Source organism: Scyliorhinus torazame, chromosome 21 (genome assembly GCF_047496885.1).
Source record: "Scyliorhinus torazame isolate Kashiwa2021f chromosome 21, sScyTor2.1, whole genome shotgun sequence".
Lineage (NCBI taxonomy): Eukaryota > Metazoa > Chordata > Chondrichthyes > Carcharhiniformes > Scyliorhinidae > Scyliorhinus > Scyliorhinus torazame.
Window position 1 is genome coordinate 67,393,120 of NC_092727.1, and position 17,894 is coordinate 67,411,013.

The following is a 17,894-nucleotide window of genomic DNA, read 5'->3' on the forward strand; positions in this document are numbered from 1 at the left end:
CATGAAATAGTTTCAGCTCCTTTATGGGAGGGAATAGAATTCATAACTATCTGCAGAAACAGTGGGCGGGATTCTCCACTCCCACGCCGAAGTGCCCACGCCGTCGTGAACACCGTTGAGGTTCACGACGGCGCGAAACGGCCCCTATCCCAACCGATTCCGGGCCCGATAATGGGCTAGCAGCGGGGCCGCGTCATTTACACGCGCCAGGCCTTGTCGCCAGGTAAAGGCGGCGCCGCATACATAACGCGGCCGGCGCCGTGTAACTGGTGTCACCCACGCGTGCGTGGTTGCCGTCCTCTCCGAGTCCACCCCGCAAGAAGATGTCAGACAGATCTTGCGGGGCTGCGGAAGAAAGGAGGTCCTCCTTCAGAGAGGACGGCCCGACGATCGATGGTCACCGATCGCCGGCCAGACCCCATTTGAGGTCCCCCCGTCCCCGTCCCCCCCGCAGGCTGCCCCCTCCCAGCGTTCCTGCGCTGTTCCTGCCGGCAGCGATCAGGTGTGGACGCCGCCGGGGGGAACCCGCCGTTTTGACCTGGCCGCTCGGCCCATCCGGGCCTGAGAATAGCAGGGGTGCCGGAGAATTGCCATTTTGGGTGTCTCGGGCGATTCTCCGGCCTGCGCCGCGGGGAACTCGGCGGGGCCATTCTCGCCGCTTGGGAGAATCGCGGGGAGGGCGTCGGACCGGCGTCACGGGAAAATTCGGCGACCCAGGCGATTCTCCCAACAGGTGCGGGAGTGGAGAATCCTGCCCAGTACTTTGTGAGCAGGTGATCAGCTATTTAACATTCTCCCTACGGAGCTGGTGTTATCCCTATTGATTATTATTTTTTTCCTTTATTTTATCAGTTCATGGGACTTGGGCGTCGCTGGCTGTGCCAGCATTTATTGCCCATCCCTAATTGCTCTTGAGGGGGGCAGTTAAGAGTCAATCACATTGCTGTGGATCTGGAGTCACATATAGGCCAGATAGGGTAAGGATGGCCAATTTCCTTCCTGAAGCACATTAGTGAACCAGATGGGTTTGTATGGCAATCGAGAAGGGTTTCATGGTCATCACGAGAAAATTCCAGATTTTTTTTTTGAATTCAAATTTCACCATCTGCAGTGGCGAGATTTGACCCTGAAACCCTGGAGCAGTACTCTGGGTCTCTGGTGAGGAACCAGTCCAGTGACAACGCAACTACGCCACCGCCTCCATTTCCAATGGAAATACAAGTAACAGTTGGGATATATTTTGAGTAATTTGAACAGTGCCATTGTCTATGTCTAACTTGCTTGTGTGGAACTGGTTTTTGGACCGATGATTCCCAGGGCACTCCACTGCAGGTGTTTTCTGCATTTTGTCTGGGTCTCTTGTGAGCATATTGATAGAGATTGGTTGCTAGGATTGGTTAATGGTTCTATTCTTGTTAAATCATGCGATGAACAAGTTGACAGATGCTGAATAAGATGAATCTGTCTTTTGTCGTCTAGCGCGTCCTGTGAACAAGTGCACGTTACTTCTCAGGAAAACCTCGGAATTTTTAAATATTTGATCTTCAAACGAGGCCAGCATTTATTGCCCACCCCTAATTGCCCTGATGTGGTGGTTATGGTGGGGTATTTTGATAAACTGCACTCCTTCTGGTGGTGCTACATTATTGATTTTAGTGAGTGTTATGGGCCAGGGTTTAGAGAACCCCATAATGTATCATGGAGTTCACCTGACCCACAACTTTTAATAGATTGTGGTATGGGGAGCACACAGCCCACTCTACAGGTGTGGTACAGCAGAAATGGAAAGTATTTTTAAAAGCAAAACAAAGTTTATTCTATGAATTCAAGTTAACCTTTTTAAAACATACAATGAACATCTTAGCAATCATCAATTCAAATATAACCCACAAAGATTACAACACTAAGCAATCCTTAAGCTGTCCTTTTAACTTCCATAAGACTTTAAAAAAAATTTTTTAACAGAAGCACATCAGGTTAAAATCTCTACTGAGAGCAGTTATTAGTTTTAAATCACCAACGGATCGATTTACAGTCTTTAGATTACAGAGAGACTAATACACCTTCTGAATGTGACTGCAGCTATCCAGCTCTGAAAACGAAACTAAAACACACCCTGCAGCAAACAGCCTAAAACGAAAGTAAAATGCTGACAGACAGCCCAGCTCCACCCACACTCTGACATCACTGATAAACACCCATTTCTTAAAGGTACATTTCTTAAACATCCATTTCTTAAAGGTACTCTCACATGACATGAGGAATTCCAGAATACTAAGCCATCATTAGAATCTCATGGATCGTTGACAAAGAAACAGTGATGCATATCCAAGTCAGGATGGTGTGTGACTTATGATAGTGTCCTCGCACGTCTCAGCGGGCAGTAGTTGCAGGAAAGGGCACTGCTGTCAAAATAACCATGATGAGTTATTGTAGTACAAGTCCGAATGCTGCATGAACTGCTCGTGATGGAGGGCGTGAGTACGAGTCCAGTTATAATTCCGATAATGTAAAATATCGCATTGTACTGGGCCACCCTCAAAATGTAGTGACTGTCATGTGGCTATTATCAGTAGGTGGTGAGCTATGTATCCAGAAAACTCCAGAAAAGAAATGAAAAGTATTATTTGCAGCAATGTTATATAATTATAGCAATCCTGTCACCTGTACAAACACTTCAACTTCACCCTTGGGTGGGATTTTCCGCACGTCCCACTGAGTGTTTCGCAGCAGCGGAGGAGACCCAGCATTGGCTGACAGTGGGATCTTCTGGCTCGGCCTTTGTCAACGGGTTTTCTGTTAAATTTCTAAATTTCACCCCTCCCCGGAGCCGGGAAACCCGCAACGGGTGTTCGCCATCGGCGGGTCTGGAATATCCTGCCGGCGGGAATGGCTGGAAATTCCAGCCCTTGTGTTTATGTCCTTATTCAAGTCTTGGGTATATTCCACTTGTGTGGTTTCTATTTTTCATATGTTGTTTGCAAATGTTCTGTGACAGTGATTTCTTTTCCAATCTTATTTTGTGCAGTGTTGACTCAACTGTAACACAAACTCATTATTGTCACTTTTTGAATAAATTCAGGAGCTCTTGTCCTCAACTCTTTTTTTTTTGGAGTTGAGCTACTGATAACTGTGTTACCAGGCTCAGTTGGTGCAGCCATTTCTTGGGGAACTGCGAGGTCTGCAGTTGTTTGTGGATTACAAAAAACAAAGGGTAAAATTAAGGTTACCTGACCCAACAGTGTCTTCAATCCCACATCCAAGTGGTTAACTCTTTGCTGCCATCTGAAGTGACCCAGCAAACCTCTGTTTTCTTTCTTCCATACAGTAATTCAAGAAGAATGCCCAATAGCACCTTCATGTACATCTGTGGGGTGGACAATAAATGCTGACCTTGTCAGCAATGTCTACATCTTGAGAATGAATCAAAAAAAGTTGTGCTGCACAGTTACAAGATTGAGACCTGCTTTGTTGGAGATGCAGTACCAGGCAGCCTCACTACCCATATAGCTATGTAAACAGGGCAGACCTGTAGTAGTGCTGGGTGATACTTGAGATCAAAAGGGTGTGTTTTCAAGTTATACGGCTTTATGTGCTAAACTTTTACAATTTTTCTATTGCTATACCAATGGTACTATCAATAAATGTTTTTTATTCTTCCCTGGAATATGAGCTCCTTTGGCAAAGCCTACATCCCTAACTGCTTTTGAGAATTATGAATTAGTGAAAGGCTGATCGATAAGTTCACTAGATCTTACTTTTGTAAAGATAAGTACACATGAGGGATGTCATTTGGCTCACTCTTCCATCGAAACCTACATTGCCCCATCATGTTGTTTCACTGCCCCAAAGTATTTGTCTTCAGTACCCCATCCTTACACCATTTCAGGTACTGGCCACTCTGCATAGCTAGAATTTGCCTTCCACCAGTTTATAGTTGGAGTTTGAAATCATTAGAATTGTAGTCCTTAGAATTACACTCATTCGGCTTCGCATTGCATTTACCTCTGATGTCACTTCCTTTCAAAGCAGGAGAGCCTATATCCTGACCGCTCCTCGTAACTCAACACACTTACACTCAAGATTAAAACAAGTGCAGGAGAAATTTCAGTAATCTGCAGTAGATTTCAGGTCCAGGGTATGTGATTTGATTGGCATATTGTCACCATTTTCTCATATGGATTGTCTTACAGCTCTGCTCTTCAGTGCTACTTTCCGGAAGAAGATCGAGAGGCTGGCTCGAGACATTCTCATTGACCCTATTCGAGTTGTACAGGGAGACATAGGAGAGGTAATGGGGCACCTTATTGTTAACCGACTTGATTTCCTATTAATATTAAATGCAGTAAATAAAGTACAAGCTATTCCCAGCGTTAATCACAGAATGGGAGGCAACTAATGTATGGCTTTCTAAACTAGAATCTTTGGCTAGCTAAGTGCCTCTACTGTGCAGCCAAGGGATAGAGGATAAGCACTTCTCCATCGGGAGCAAAGTGCAGATCATAGAGCATTTTACCCGTGGCTGCTAATAGGCTCCACCCTGCCCCTTACGACCTGCTTATTATTTGCAAGCTGGTAGAAAATGTATAGGTTCTTTTTTATATTAACTGCCAATCTATTCGCATATTCTCTCTTTGATCGTCTTATTTTCCACTTCACTTCCCTTCAACTCATTGCAGCCTGGTTCTCGCATGGAAAAATTCAACCGACATGCATCATACATCCTTTTTTTTTAAATGTCCTCTGTCTCCCTCATCATCCAAGGAGCCCTGGCTCTGGTTCCCTATTTTCTGCCTTGTTGGAGTGTACCCAGCCTATGCCCAAAACATGTTCTTCTTAAAGCTCACTCATTTTTCTGTTATAGCTTTTCCTGTTGGTCTTCAGCTGCATTTTATTCTGGCTAGATCTTCCCTCACCTATTGAGTTTAGCTCTTTTCGAATGCAAAAGTTCCACTTTAAATTGTTCCTTCCTACTCTGCATTAGTAATCTAAACCTTATAATAAGATGATCACTCCTTTCCCAATTCCACAGACACTTGGCCTACGTCATTGCCCCAGTACTAGATCCAGCAATGCCTCCTTCCTATTTCGACTGAAACAGACTGGTCAAGAAAGATTCACGTGAGGAGAGATGAAAAGTTAACAAGAAAGGACAAGACGATAGTGCAGGGTTGTGATATGGGCAATTATAATCAGAGTGTGACGGGAAACATGCAAACATAAGACTGCACCAGCAAATAAGGTTGGAGTGGGGAAAAATGGTAAAAATACAGAATACATGGGCATTTGTAATAAGATGGATGAATTGATAACAGAAATTGGTGAGTATGATATGAGAACCATGACAGAGTTGTTGTTGCAAGGTGACCAAAGGCTGAATATTGTAGGATATTTCAACATTTTGGAAGGACAGGAAGAAAGGGGGAGCAGGTGAAGGAGATTTGTTAATAAAGGGCAGCATCAGAAATAATTGTGGCTCAGAAGATCAAGATATAGAATCAGTTGGGGTAGGGTTAAGAAATAACAAAAAAAATAAGTCACTGGTGGGAGTAAATTATAGGCCCCCTAACAGTAACTGCACTGTAGGACAGTGTGTAGATCAATAAATAAGGAAGCCTTGCATAAAAGGCAATAATCATGGGCAATTTTAATTTCCTTTAGATTGGACAAATCAATATGGCAAAGCTAGCCTTGAAGATGAGTTCATAAGAGTGTTTTCATAGAATAGAATCATAGAATCCGTACAGTGCAGAAGGAGGCTACTCGGCCCATTGGGTCTGCCCCGATGCTCTGTCTTATTTCCTTTTGAATGCCTCAGTGGAACCTGCCTCCATCACATGCTCAGGAAGCGCATTTCCGATCTTAGTTGCTCACTGCATGAAAAAGTTTTTTTTCTCACTTTGCAGTTTCTTCTCCTGTAAATGATTTCAAAACTGTACTTTCTCGCTCTCGATCCTTTCCCAAGTAGGAACAGTTTCTATCTATCTACTCTATCCAGACCCCTCATAATTTTGCTTATCTCTAATCTCCTCCGCCTTTTCTTCTCCAAGGAAAACAGTCTTCTCCGATCTAACCTCATACCTGAAGTTTCTCACCCCTGGAACCATTCTCATGAATCTTTTCTGCATTCTCTCCAATGTCTTCATATTCTTCCTAAAGTGCGGTGCCCCGACCTGTACGCAACTGAAGCTGAACCAGTGTTCTATTCAAGTTTAACTTAACCTCTTGCTCTCGGGCTCTGTGCCCCTATTAATAAAGCCTAAGATATTGTATGCTTTATTAACCTCTCTCTCAACCTGTCCTGCCACCTTATTTGACCCATGCACATATATGCCCAGGTCCTGATGCTCCTGCAATCCCTTTAGAATAGAACCCTTTGTTTTATGTTGTCTCCATGTCCTTCAGGGAAAATTTTAGAATATGGAAAAAAATGGGATCAGAATAGATAAGTGCTTGAAGGAGATACTAGAATGTGAGGAAACTAGTAAAAAATATAAAAACAGATAGTAAAAGCTCATTCAAGTATATTAAGTAAAACAGTAGCTGAAGTGAGCATTGATCCCTTGGAGGTTAAGACTGGGGACATAATAATGGGAAACTAGGAAATGACAAACTTTAAACTAGTGTCTTGTATCTGACTTCACAAAAGAAGACAAAAAAGGCATCCCAAGAACAATGAAAAATCAAGAGGCACAAGGGAGGGAGAAACTTAATAAAATCAATTAAATTGCCCCTTGGTGTCCAAAAGGCTAGGTGGGGTTGATTGCTTTGACAAAGGGTCATCTGGACTCGAAATGTTAGCTCTTCTTTCCCTACAGATTCTGCCAGACCTGCTGAGATTTTCCAGCATTTTCTATTTGGTTTCAGATTCCAGCATCCACAGTAATTTGCTTTTAAAACAATCACAATCACCAGAGAAAAAATAGCAGGAAAACTAACATGACAAAATGCTGGCAGATCCCCTGGAACTGATGGCCTCCATCCGAGGATCTTAAAATAAGTAGCTGCAGAGATGGTGGTCGAGATCCCCTCCACCCCCGGCATGTTTATGTTTTGTGGCGATGGGGGTGGCCCACTATTGACTGCTGGTGGGATTTTCCATCCCGCTGCTATCAACGGGATTTCCCGTTCACCCCCTCTACCACAGATTTCGCTGTTGGCAGGATTTGAAGATCCAATCAGTGGGTACGGCTGGAAAATCCCACTCAGTTACAACAATAGAGTTTTACAGCACGGAATTGCATCTGCACGGCCATCAAGCACCTATCTATCCTAATCCCATTTTCCAGCCTTCGCCCATAGCCTCATATGCAATGGCATTTAAAGTGCTCATCTAAATACTTCTTAAATGTCGCGAGGGTTCCCGCCTCTACCACCCTTTCAGACAGTGAGTTCCAGATTCTCACCACCCTCTGCGTGAGAACGTTTTTCCTCACATCTCCTTTAAACCCTGTGCCCTGGTTATTGACCCTTCCACTAAGGGGAAAAGTACTTTCCTCTCCACCGTATCTATGTCCCTCAATTTTATACACTTCCATTAGGTTCCCCCTGAGCCTTCTCTGCTCCAGGGAAAACAACCCCAGTCTACAAGCTCCCTTGAAGCAGCACGTAAGCACAGTGGTTAGCACAGTTGCTTCGCAGCTCCAGGGCCTTGGGTTCAATTCCCGGCTTGGGTCACTGTCTGTGTGGAGTCTGCATGTTCTCCCCGTGTCTGCGTGGGTTTCCTCAGGGTACTCTGGTTTCCTCCCACAGTCCAAAGATGTGCAGGTTAGGTGGATTGGTTGCGCTAAATTGCCCATGGTGTCCAAAAAAACGGTTAAGTGGGGTTACGGGAATAGGGTGGAGGTGAGGGGATAGGGTGGAGGTTTGGGCTTAGGTAGGGTGCTCTTTCCAAGGGCCGATGCAGACTCGATGGGCTGAATGGCCTCCTTCTGCACTGTAAATTCTATGATTCTATGAAGCACTCCAGCTCAGGCAACATCCTGGTGAATCTCCTCTGCAACTCTCCAGTGCAATCACCCCCCTCCTATAGTGTGGTGACCAGAACTACTCCAGCTGGGGCCTAACCAGCATTTTATACAGCTTCAATATAATTGTATTCAAAGCCTCGGTTACTAAAGGCAAGAATCCCATAATCCTCCTTACCCACCTTATCTGCCTGTCCTGCTGTCTTCGGAGATCTGTGGACATGCACACCAAGGTCACTTTGATCCTCTGTACTTCCTAGGGTCCGACCATTCATTGTATATTCCCTTACCTTGTTAATAGAATCTCTACAGTGCAGAAGGAAGCCATTCAGCCCATCAAGTCTGCACTGACCCTTGGAAAGAGTATCCTGCCTAGGCGCACGCCCCGACCCGATCCCTGAAACCCCACATAACCTTTTGGACACTAAGGGGCAATTTAACATGGCCAATCCACCTAATCTGCACATTTTTGGACTGTGAGAGCAAATCCACGCAGACACAGGGCAAAAGTGCAAACTCCATCAGTCACCCAAGGTCGGAATTGAACCCATGTCCTTGGTGCTGTGAAGCAGCTGTGCTAACCACTGTGCCACCGTGCCCCAAAATGCATTACCTCACACCTTTCATGGTTAAATTCCATCAGCCCATCTAACCACTCCGTCTTTATCATCCTGTAATCTAAGACCTTGGGCGCGATTCTCCACTCCCACGCCGGTTGGGAGAATCGCCTGGGCCGCCAAAATTTCCGGGGACGTCGGTCCGACGCCCTCCTGCGATTCTCCCAAGCAGCGGAAACGGCCCGGTTGAGTTTCGCAGGCCGGAGAATCGCCGGAGACACCCAAAATGGCCATTCTCGGGCACCCCTGCTATTCTGAGGCCCGGATGGGCCGAGCGGCCAGGCCAAAACGGCGGGTTCCCCCCGGCGCCGTCCACACCTGGTCGCTGCAGTCGTGGGTGGTGCGTGAACGCTGGGGGGGCGGCCTGTGGGGGGGCGAGGGGGGATCCTGCACCGGGCTTCACCTGGAATGTGGGGTGGACGCGATCGGTGCCCACCGATCGTCGGGCCGTCCTCTCTGAAGGAGGACCTCCTTCCTTCCGCGGCCCCGCAAGATCCATCCCCCATCTTCTTGCGGGGCGGATTTAGACAGGACGACAACCACGTATGCGCGGATGACGTCCGTTATGCGGCGCCGGCCGCGTCATTTATGCGGCGCCGCTTTTACGCGGGCGACAAGGCCGGGCGCGTGTAGATGACACGGTCCCGATACTGGCCCATTGTCAGGGCCTGAATCGGTCGGGACCGGGGCCGTTCCGCGCCGTCGTGAACCTCGACGGCGTTCACGACGGCGCGGCCACTTCGGCGTGGGAGTGGAGAATCCCGCCCCTTGTTCCTCATAATTTACTACACCACCAATTTTTGCGTCATCTACGAACTTACTTATATTGCTACATTCACATCCAGATCATTAATGTATTCTTCAAAAAACAAGGGACCCAGCACTGATCCCTTCGGAACACCACTGGACACAGGCTTCTAGTTACAAAAACAACCTTCAACCATCACCCTCTGCCTCTTATCACTAAGTCAGTTTTGGATCCAGTTTACCAAATTGCCCTGGATCCCATCAACTCCTACCTTCTTCATCAGCTGCCCATGTGGGACCTTGTCAAAAGCCTTCCTAAAGTCTATGTATACAACATCAACCGCACTACCCTCATCTACACACCTAGTCACCTCAAAAAATTCAATCAAATTTGTAAGACATGGGGCGAGATTCTCCGGCCCCCCCCCCCCCCCCCCCCCGGCCGGGTCGGAGAATCGCTGGGGGCTGGCGTGAATCCCGCCCCCGCCGGTTGCCGAATTCTCCGGCACTGGATATTCGGCGGGGGCGGGAATCGCGCCGCGCCGGTTGGCGCCCCCCCCCCAGGATTCTCTGGCCCAGATGGGCCGAAGTCCCGCCGCTAAAATGCCTGTCCCGCTGGCGTAGATTAAACCCGGGTCCTGGGGTGGGGTGGCCGTGGGGCGATCTGGCCCCGGGGGGTGCCCCCACGGTGGCCTGGCCCGCGATCGGGGCCCACCGATCCGCGGGCGGGCCTGTGCCGTGGGGGCACTCTTTCCCTTCCGCCTTCGCCACGGTCTCCACCATGGCGGAGGCGGAAGAGACTCCCTCCACTGCGCATGCGCGGGAATGCCGTCAGTGGCCTCTAACGCTCCCGCGCACGCGCCGGCCGGAGATGTAATTTCCGCGCCAGCTGGCGGGGCACCAAAGGCCTTTTCCGCCAACTGGCGGGGCGGAAATTCGTCCGGCGCGGGCCTAGCCCCTTAAGGTTGGGACTCGGCCCTCAAAGACGCGGAGCATTCCGCACCTTTGGGGCGGCGCGATGCCCGACTGATTTGCGCCATTTTGGGCGCCAGTCGGCGGACATCGCGCCGATAACAGAGAATTTCACCCATGATCTCCCTTTGACAAAACCATACTCCTCCAAATGGAGATTAATTCAGTTCCTCAGATTTATGTCCACTAGTTTCCATACCACTGAAGTTAGACTCACTTGCTGTAATATCCTGGTTTGCCTCTACTTCCCTTCTTGAATAATGGACCCACATTAGAAGCCCTCAGTCCTCTGGCACCTCTCTTGTGGCCAGAGAAGATTTGAAAATTTTTGTCAGAGCCGCCTCAATCTCCTCACTTGCCTCTTGCAGCAAACTGGGATACATCTCATCTGGCTCCAGGGACTTATTCACTTTTAGGCCCGTTAAAACTGTTAATACATCTTCCCTCTCAATGTTAAGTCACTCAAATAAATCGCCATGTGCCTCCCTGATTTCTGTACCTACATCATCCTTCTCCGTAGTGAACACAGATGCGAAGTACTCATTTAAAACCTCACCTATATCTTCTGGTTCCACACACAAATTGCCATATTGGTCTCTAGTAGGCCCTACCTTGGACAACCTCTTGCCCTTGATATACTTATAAAACACCATTGGATTTTACTTTATTTTACCCGCAGTGGTTTTTCATGCCTCCTCTTTGCTCTCCTAATTTATTTCTTTAGTTGATGCATATACCAGATTACCCAGATCCCTCTGTACTGCCCTATTCTGCAGCTTTTCAGCATTTAAATAGTGGCTGCAATCTTCCAAAATTTCCTAGACTCTGGAAAGGTGACAGCGGATTGGAAATCTGCAAACGGAACATGTCTGATCAAGATAGGTCGGAGAGAAAAATCAGGAAATGATGGGTCACTTATGGTCTTATTTAGTCTAGCATGTGTTAATAGGGAAATACTGGAATCCATTTTTAACAAAGCAGTAGCAGAGCACTTAGAAAATCATAATACCATCAAGCAAAATTAACATTGTTCTGTGAAAGGGAAATTATGTTTGGCAAATCTATTCGAGTTCTTTGGGGATGTAACCAACAGGGTGGTTGAAGGGGACTAACAGATGTTGTGTATTTGGATTTCCAAAAAAGCATTCAGTAAGGTACCACAATATAAGAACTTATATTGTTTGGGGAAATTTATTAACATGGATGGAGGAAGGCCAACTAACCAGAAACAGAAAATCAAGATAAATGACTCATTTCCAGGATGGCAGTTGGAACCAAGTGTGTTGTAGTTAAATTTACTGATGATACAAAAATATGTAGAAGAGCAAGTTCTGAGGAGGTTTGCAAAGGGATATAAGTAGGTTATGTCAGTGGGCATAACAACTTCAGGAAGAAAAGAATTGCAGTACTATTTAAATGCTGAAAATCTGCAGAATAGGGCAGTACAGAGGGATCTGGGTAATCTGGTATATGAATCAGAAAAGGTTAACATGCAGGTAGAGCAAGCAATTAGGAAGGCAAATGTTGGTCTTTCCAAGGGTGATGGAGTATAGCATGCTGCAGGTGTACGAGGCAATGGTGAGACCACACCTAGAGTACTGTGTACGTTTTTTGCCTCCTTAAGGTGGGACATCGTTGCATTGGAAGCAGCTCCGAAGTGATTGCAATGGGGTTGGAATATAGAATCATTGGAATCCCTACAGTGCAGAAGGAGGCCATTCAGCCCATTAAGTCTGCACCGACCCGCCGAAAGAGCACCCTACCTAGGCCCACTCCCCCACCTTATCCCTGAAACTCCGTTACCTAATCTGCACATCTTTGGACATTAAGGGGCAATTTAGCATGGCCAATACACCTAACCACATCTTTGGACTGTGGGAGGGAACCGGAGGAAATCCACACAGACGTGGGGTGAAAGTGCAAACTCCACACACAGTCACCCAAGGCCAGAATTGAACCTGGGTCCCTGGTGCTATGAGGCAGCAGTGCTAACCACTATGTTGCCAAAGTAGGGAATAAAAATAAAGTTCTGGAAAAATGAAGCAGACCTGGCAGCATCTGTGGAGAGAGAAACAGAGTTAACATTTTAAGTCCAAGATGACTGTTCAGTGCTGAGATGACTCTTAGGATCTTGTGTTCTTTAGGCAGTTTTACCAAACACATTTTGGAAATATCTCCCTCTCCTCGCCCTTTATCCTGATATTATGTCAGTCGATATTTCGGTAATTAGAGTTCCCCATTTTTACACATCTCTCTCACTCTCTCTCATACTCACTCTCACACACACTCACTCACTCTCTCACACACTCTCACTATTTGGAGGCAATGATGTTGCTTCTCAGCTCCAGCCAAGTGGATTTTGACTGTGCCTCCTCAAAGGCACCCTTTCTTATCTAACCTGTGCTGCCACCTTTTTGCGTTCCCTATCTTTTTTAAACACTTTATTTCCTTGAATATTACGTGTGCAGTCCCGTTTCCGTTATTACCAATACATTGTATTCCCACATGGCTCCTTGTTCGTCACCAACCTTATTCACCATAACTTGTTTATTTTGTTTTAGGCAAACGAGGATATTACTCAGATTGTGGAGATTTACGTGGCTGGCTCCGACAAGTGGAACTGGCTCACGAGGAGACTGGTTGAGTTGACATCCAGAGGCAGCGTTCTGATCTTTGTGACCAAGAAAGCGAACAGTGATGAACTTGCTGCCAATCTAAACCAGGAGGGTCACACGGTTGGGCTGTTGCATGGCGACATGGATCAGAGTGAAAGAAACAAAGTCATCTCTGATTTCAAGAAGAAGTCAATTCCTGTTCTTGTGGCGACAGATGTTGCAGGTGAGTCCTCCTACACATATGGAATTTGTTGTGGCCAATTACACACATGGGTCTGGAGATAGCGTGGGGGGAAAAGGCATTGAAGTGGATGATCAGCTGTGATCATATTGAGTGGTGGAGCAAGCTTGATAGGCTGAATGACCTACTGCTTTTATGTTCTGTACAGATAACCTCCTCAAATTTTCCACTATATCCACGCAGCTCTTTACAATTGGAACAACAAAAGGCTTACAGCAATATTAGGCTTTTCTACACTAGTAAATGAATCCTTACAATCTCAATTTAGAGCAGGTTTTGTTGGTCTACTGCAGTTTGCCTGCTATACAAGTTGGATACATATTTGAGCAAATAGTTCCTGGCCCTAAGTAAGTTTTGGAATAGGAAAAGACATTGGTGCTTTGCATGGAAAGGCACACTCTGATTTCTTGATTGTTATAATTTTCTCCTCTTGCAATTATTGCCTGTAAAAAGAACAGTAGAGGCAGTAGTAGCTCGAACACCGCTGAAGCTTGATATGGGGAAGAATAACGAATGGCTAAAGTTGAAAAGCTGAAATAAAAACTGGAAATGCTAAACGCATGAGTGGAAAGAGAAACAGATTGATTGATGATGGGTTTCCATCAGAACTGCTATGCGTTCTAGCACTTCCTGAATTTATTGCAGATTTTCAGCATCCACAGTATTTTGCTATTTTAAAAAGTGGTTCGAATTTTTGTACATGAACTGCTTGGTTGGGTTATTGTAATGAATTAGATGGCCAGCTTTATGGATGCCTGTTTCTGCCTCTACTCGCTGGTGGTTTTAATATTCTGTATGAATTGAAATAAATTATTTTGTTTACAACCTTATTAACCGGAAGTATTGCAATTAATGTTGCGTGAACTGCCGCTAAATACCTCTGCTCTTGCAACAGCGCTGAGCTGCTTCCATGCAGAAGATAATTACAGCTGTTCTTTTAAACTACAAAATGGACCATCTCATTTACTGACGTAGAATCATAGAATGATATCACACAGTAATTTATTCATCCTATTGTGCCTGGTAAACAATTTCTCCGTATTTTATCAAACTCCTTCATGATTTTGATCACCTCTCTGAAATGACCTCTTAACTTTCTCTGTTTTAAAAACAACTGCACTTCTCCTGTGTCTTCAGATAACTGAAATTCCTCACTCCCGGTACTGTTCTGGTACATTTTGGCTACATACTCTCGAAGGGCCCCGCATCCTCCCAGAGCTGAACACATTGCTCCGGCTGAGGTCTGACTAGTGTTTAATAAATGTTTAGCATATCTCACTTGCGTTTGTGCTCTGTTCCTCGGTTAATAAAGCTGAAGATGCCTTAGCTTTTTTCATAAAAGCAAAATACTGCGGATGCTGGAATCTGAAACCAAAGAGAAAATCTCAGCAGGTCTGGCAGCAGTGTCCTGCTCTTCACCAGTGTCCTGCTCTTCAGCCCGAAATGTATATGTGGAACCAATGCTTGTGAAATGCCAGCCAGCAAAAAGGCAGAGCCTTCATAAGGGAATGATGCGGAGATGCCGGCTTTGGACTGGGGTCGGCACAGTTGGACTGGGGTCTGTCACGTGTCTGCCCATTTCACCAGTCTGCCTTTCTGAGGTCTGCTGTTATCTGCCTTAGTGTTTGCTACATTCCTAAGTTTTGTATTAACTACAAATGGTGAAATTGTGCCCTGTATTCTAGTCCAGGCCTTTAATCCCAAGGGGTAGTAGTGCAAAGTGCATCCTGTGGGGAGCACTAGTGTCCTTCTCTTCAGCTTGAAATGTATATGTGGAACCAATGCTTGTGAAACGGCCAGCCAGCAATAAGGCAGTGCCTTCATAAAGGAATGATGTGGAGATGCTGGGGTTGGCACAGTAAGAAGTCTTACAACACCAGATGAAAGTCCAACAGGTTTGTTTCGAATCACTAGCTTTCAGAGCGCAGCTCCTTCATCAGGAAGGAAGAATGAGACTTCTGGTGACGGGGATGTGCTGAGAGGATGCACGAAAGGTGGCTCTCCCCCAGGAAACTCTGAATTAGGCACTTCTAACCCAAAATAGCCATCTAAACCCGGGGAAAAACCTGCCACCCTCCTCCCAACGCCACCGCAACAAAAGATACATGCCAAGCAAAAACAACCCGAGAGGCCGAAGAGATGGCAGAGGCAGTAAATGCCGGAAGGAAAAGACTGAGGCGATGGCGAACACTGGGGCAACGAGGTTCCGGGCACACCCAAATGGGGTGGAACACCAGAACATATGCTTGGCTACCTCCTGATGAACGAATGGAGGGAATTCCTAACACAGGAACTCGAAGAGCTCAAGGACGCCATCAAACTCAAAATAATGGCGATGGTGAAAGTGGCTGATCATCTCGCAAGCAGCGCTGGAAAAGATGGAGCGGCACTTAGAGATGTAGGAGATGACAATCAGAGAGCTGGAAAAGGCCACAACCAGCCAGAGCGATCGGATTGTCTCACTGGAGACCGAGATGGCAAGGTTGGTGATGGCGTAAGGGACACTCTGGGAAGGTCAAGGACCAAGAAAATCGATCACGCCACCAAAACCTCCTCATTGTGGGCGTAATGGAGGGCACCGAGGGCAGGAACCCTACGCAGTATGTGGCCCAGATGCTGGGCAAACTGATTGGAAGGGAAATCTTCCCGAACCCCCAGGTCACTCCTGTCGGCTCACCAGCTGAGAAAGGAGGCAGCCACAAGGGAAATAGCTCAGGTCAAAAACAGAAGCGGCAGCCAAGTCGCCACACTGGAAAGTCTGGTGCAAGCCATGTGGGTGTGTTTGGCTGGACCTCCCATGTACCGTTCACATTTGTCCTCCACCTCCGGAAAGAACCTAGCCATTTGGGCTCTGGTTAGGTGCACTCTGTGCGCCACCTTTAGTTGCGTTAGGCTGAACCCTGCACATGTGGGAGGTGGAGTTCACCCTGTGCAGTGCTTTAATCCAGAGTCCTCCCCCTATTTTTATGCCTAGTTCCTCTTCCCATTTTTCACTTGTCTTGTCCAGGGGGGAGTGTACCTCCTCCAACAGTTGCCCAAACAGGTCCCCAGTTTTCCTTCCCTCGGTCACCATGTCCAACAGTTCTTCGACTATTGTATGTCCTGATATTTGGGAGTACGTCATCATTTCCTTACGGAGGAAACCTTTGACTGGTATGTCTTAGCTCATTTCCTTTTGGCAATTAGAACCACTCGTGTATTCCCCCAGGGTCATCCGCGTCATCAGTGTCCCCATGTCCTTGAAGGTGGCCGTCGACCGGGAGCTGTACACCTCTGAGCCATCGAGGGGGACTTTGGTTCACTAATATCCTTCAGGGAAGGAAATTTGCCGTCTTGACCTGGTCTGGCCTACATGTGATACTAGACCCACAGCAATGTGGTTGACACTTAACTGTCCCCTCAATGGTAGTTAGGGATGGGCAATAAACGCTGGCATAGCCTGCGACGCCCATGAACGAATAATAAGAAAATGATGGCTGTTTACGATTATAATAATCCATCTGAGTGTCTCGGCTCTGCGGTGCGCGTCATCAAAGTCCAATCTTAAGAGTTGCTAGGTGTTTTTGTGGAGATGGACAGGGAGGTTCTTGCTGCAGAGAGCATTGTCAATGGAGCACATTTAATCCTGTCTTGGGGTGTGTTTGGCCTCCTGACCTCGGTCCTGTGTTGTCCTGTTCCGTCAAGAAAGGTTGGGGTTGACTGAGGCAGCCGGATCATTCCCCTTCCTGTTGGAGCCTAGGTTGTTGGCAGCCTGGGTTTGGGTGAGATGGCAATAAGATTTCTTATTCAATCGTTGGAACCCATGGGAGATCCTGAAGTTTGTTCACCATTTTTGATCCTGCTTTGTCCTCTATTCTACTTTCTTGTGCGCCAATGGAGAAATCTTTATCCTGATAACGGTCTTGCATCTCCATTGTTATCCTGGACTTCGCTCCCTGATAGTCATGTTGTTGTTTGTTGATGTTGTCATTGCATTTGCTTGAGGGAAAGTGAATAGGTTGGGTGTGATGTCCTGTACTGTTGGGTATCCTGATATATATCATGTCATGCTATATGTTAAGTTTGAGATGTGTGCACAGTCTCATTATCCTAATATATCCTTGGTAGAAGGATGTCGGAGCAGGACGAGGGATAGAGGGGAGGGGTTGGTAGGGTCGGTTTTGTCCTCGCTATGTTCGAGGAAGGTACCCCCAATGCGAGTTAATCTTTTACTTTTGTTTGCCGCCTTTTCAGGCAGACAGTATGTTCTGCCTGTTCTGGTCTGGGCCTGGAGAAGAGAAGAGTGTAGTTTGTGCTGTGAGCATTAGTCGATTTCCCCTTTAGCTCTGGGGTTCTCAACATTGTTTTTTTTCCTTCTGCCATTTTGTTTTGTGGCTAAGTGTGTGATGTAGGTCTGTGATGTTGCCTGTATCATTGATACCCACAGCTATCTTTTTTTTTAATAGGGGTTGTGTGTTGTTGACTCTATCCTAGTCTGGTACAGGCAGGTCTTTATCTGTGAAAGGAGCAGTTTGGGGATACTTTGGTGCCTCTGGTGTAAAGTGGGTTGAAGGATGGGGGTAACAGCTCAAGCCTGATTGTGACGTGAAAACTCAGTCTTATTTTTCTCTTTGGCCTATTCAATGGTGGCAGTCTGCAATATTTTGGGGTGTACGACCTGAATTGACATCCTTCTGTATTCATATAATCTTACCCTCTTTCCCCACTCACTGTGTTAACTTGTTGATTTAACCTA

At 46.5% G+C, this 17,894-nt stretch overlaps 1 protein-coding gene across 3 annotated transcripts in view; it reads left to right on the forward strand.

The window, feature by feature from the left end:
• Positions 1–17,894, forward strand: part of LOC140398332 (ATP-dependent RNA helicase DDX42-like) — a 213,141-nt gene that overhangs the window by 142,046 nt on the left and 53,201 nt on the right. For all 3 annotated transcript variants that reach the window (XM_072486909.1, XM_072486910.1, XM_072486911.1), the window contains 2 exons: positions 4,194–4,291; positions 12,865–13,141. In XM_072486909.1, coding sequence (XP_072343010.1) covers positions 4,194–4,291; positions 12,865–13,141 — 375 coding nt within the window. The remainder of the gene's footprint in view (positions 1–4,193; positions 4,292–12,864; positions 13,142–17,894) is intronic.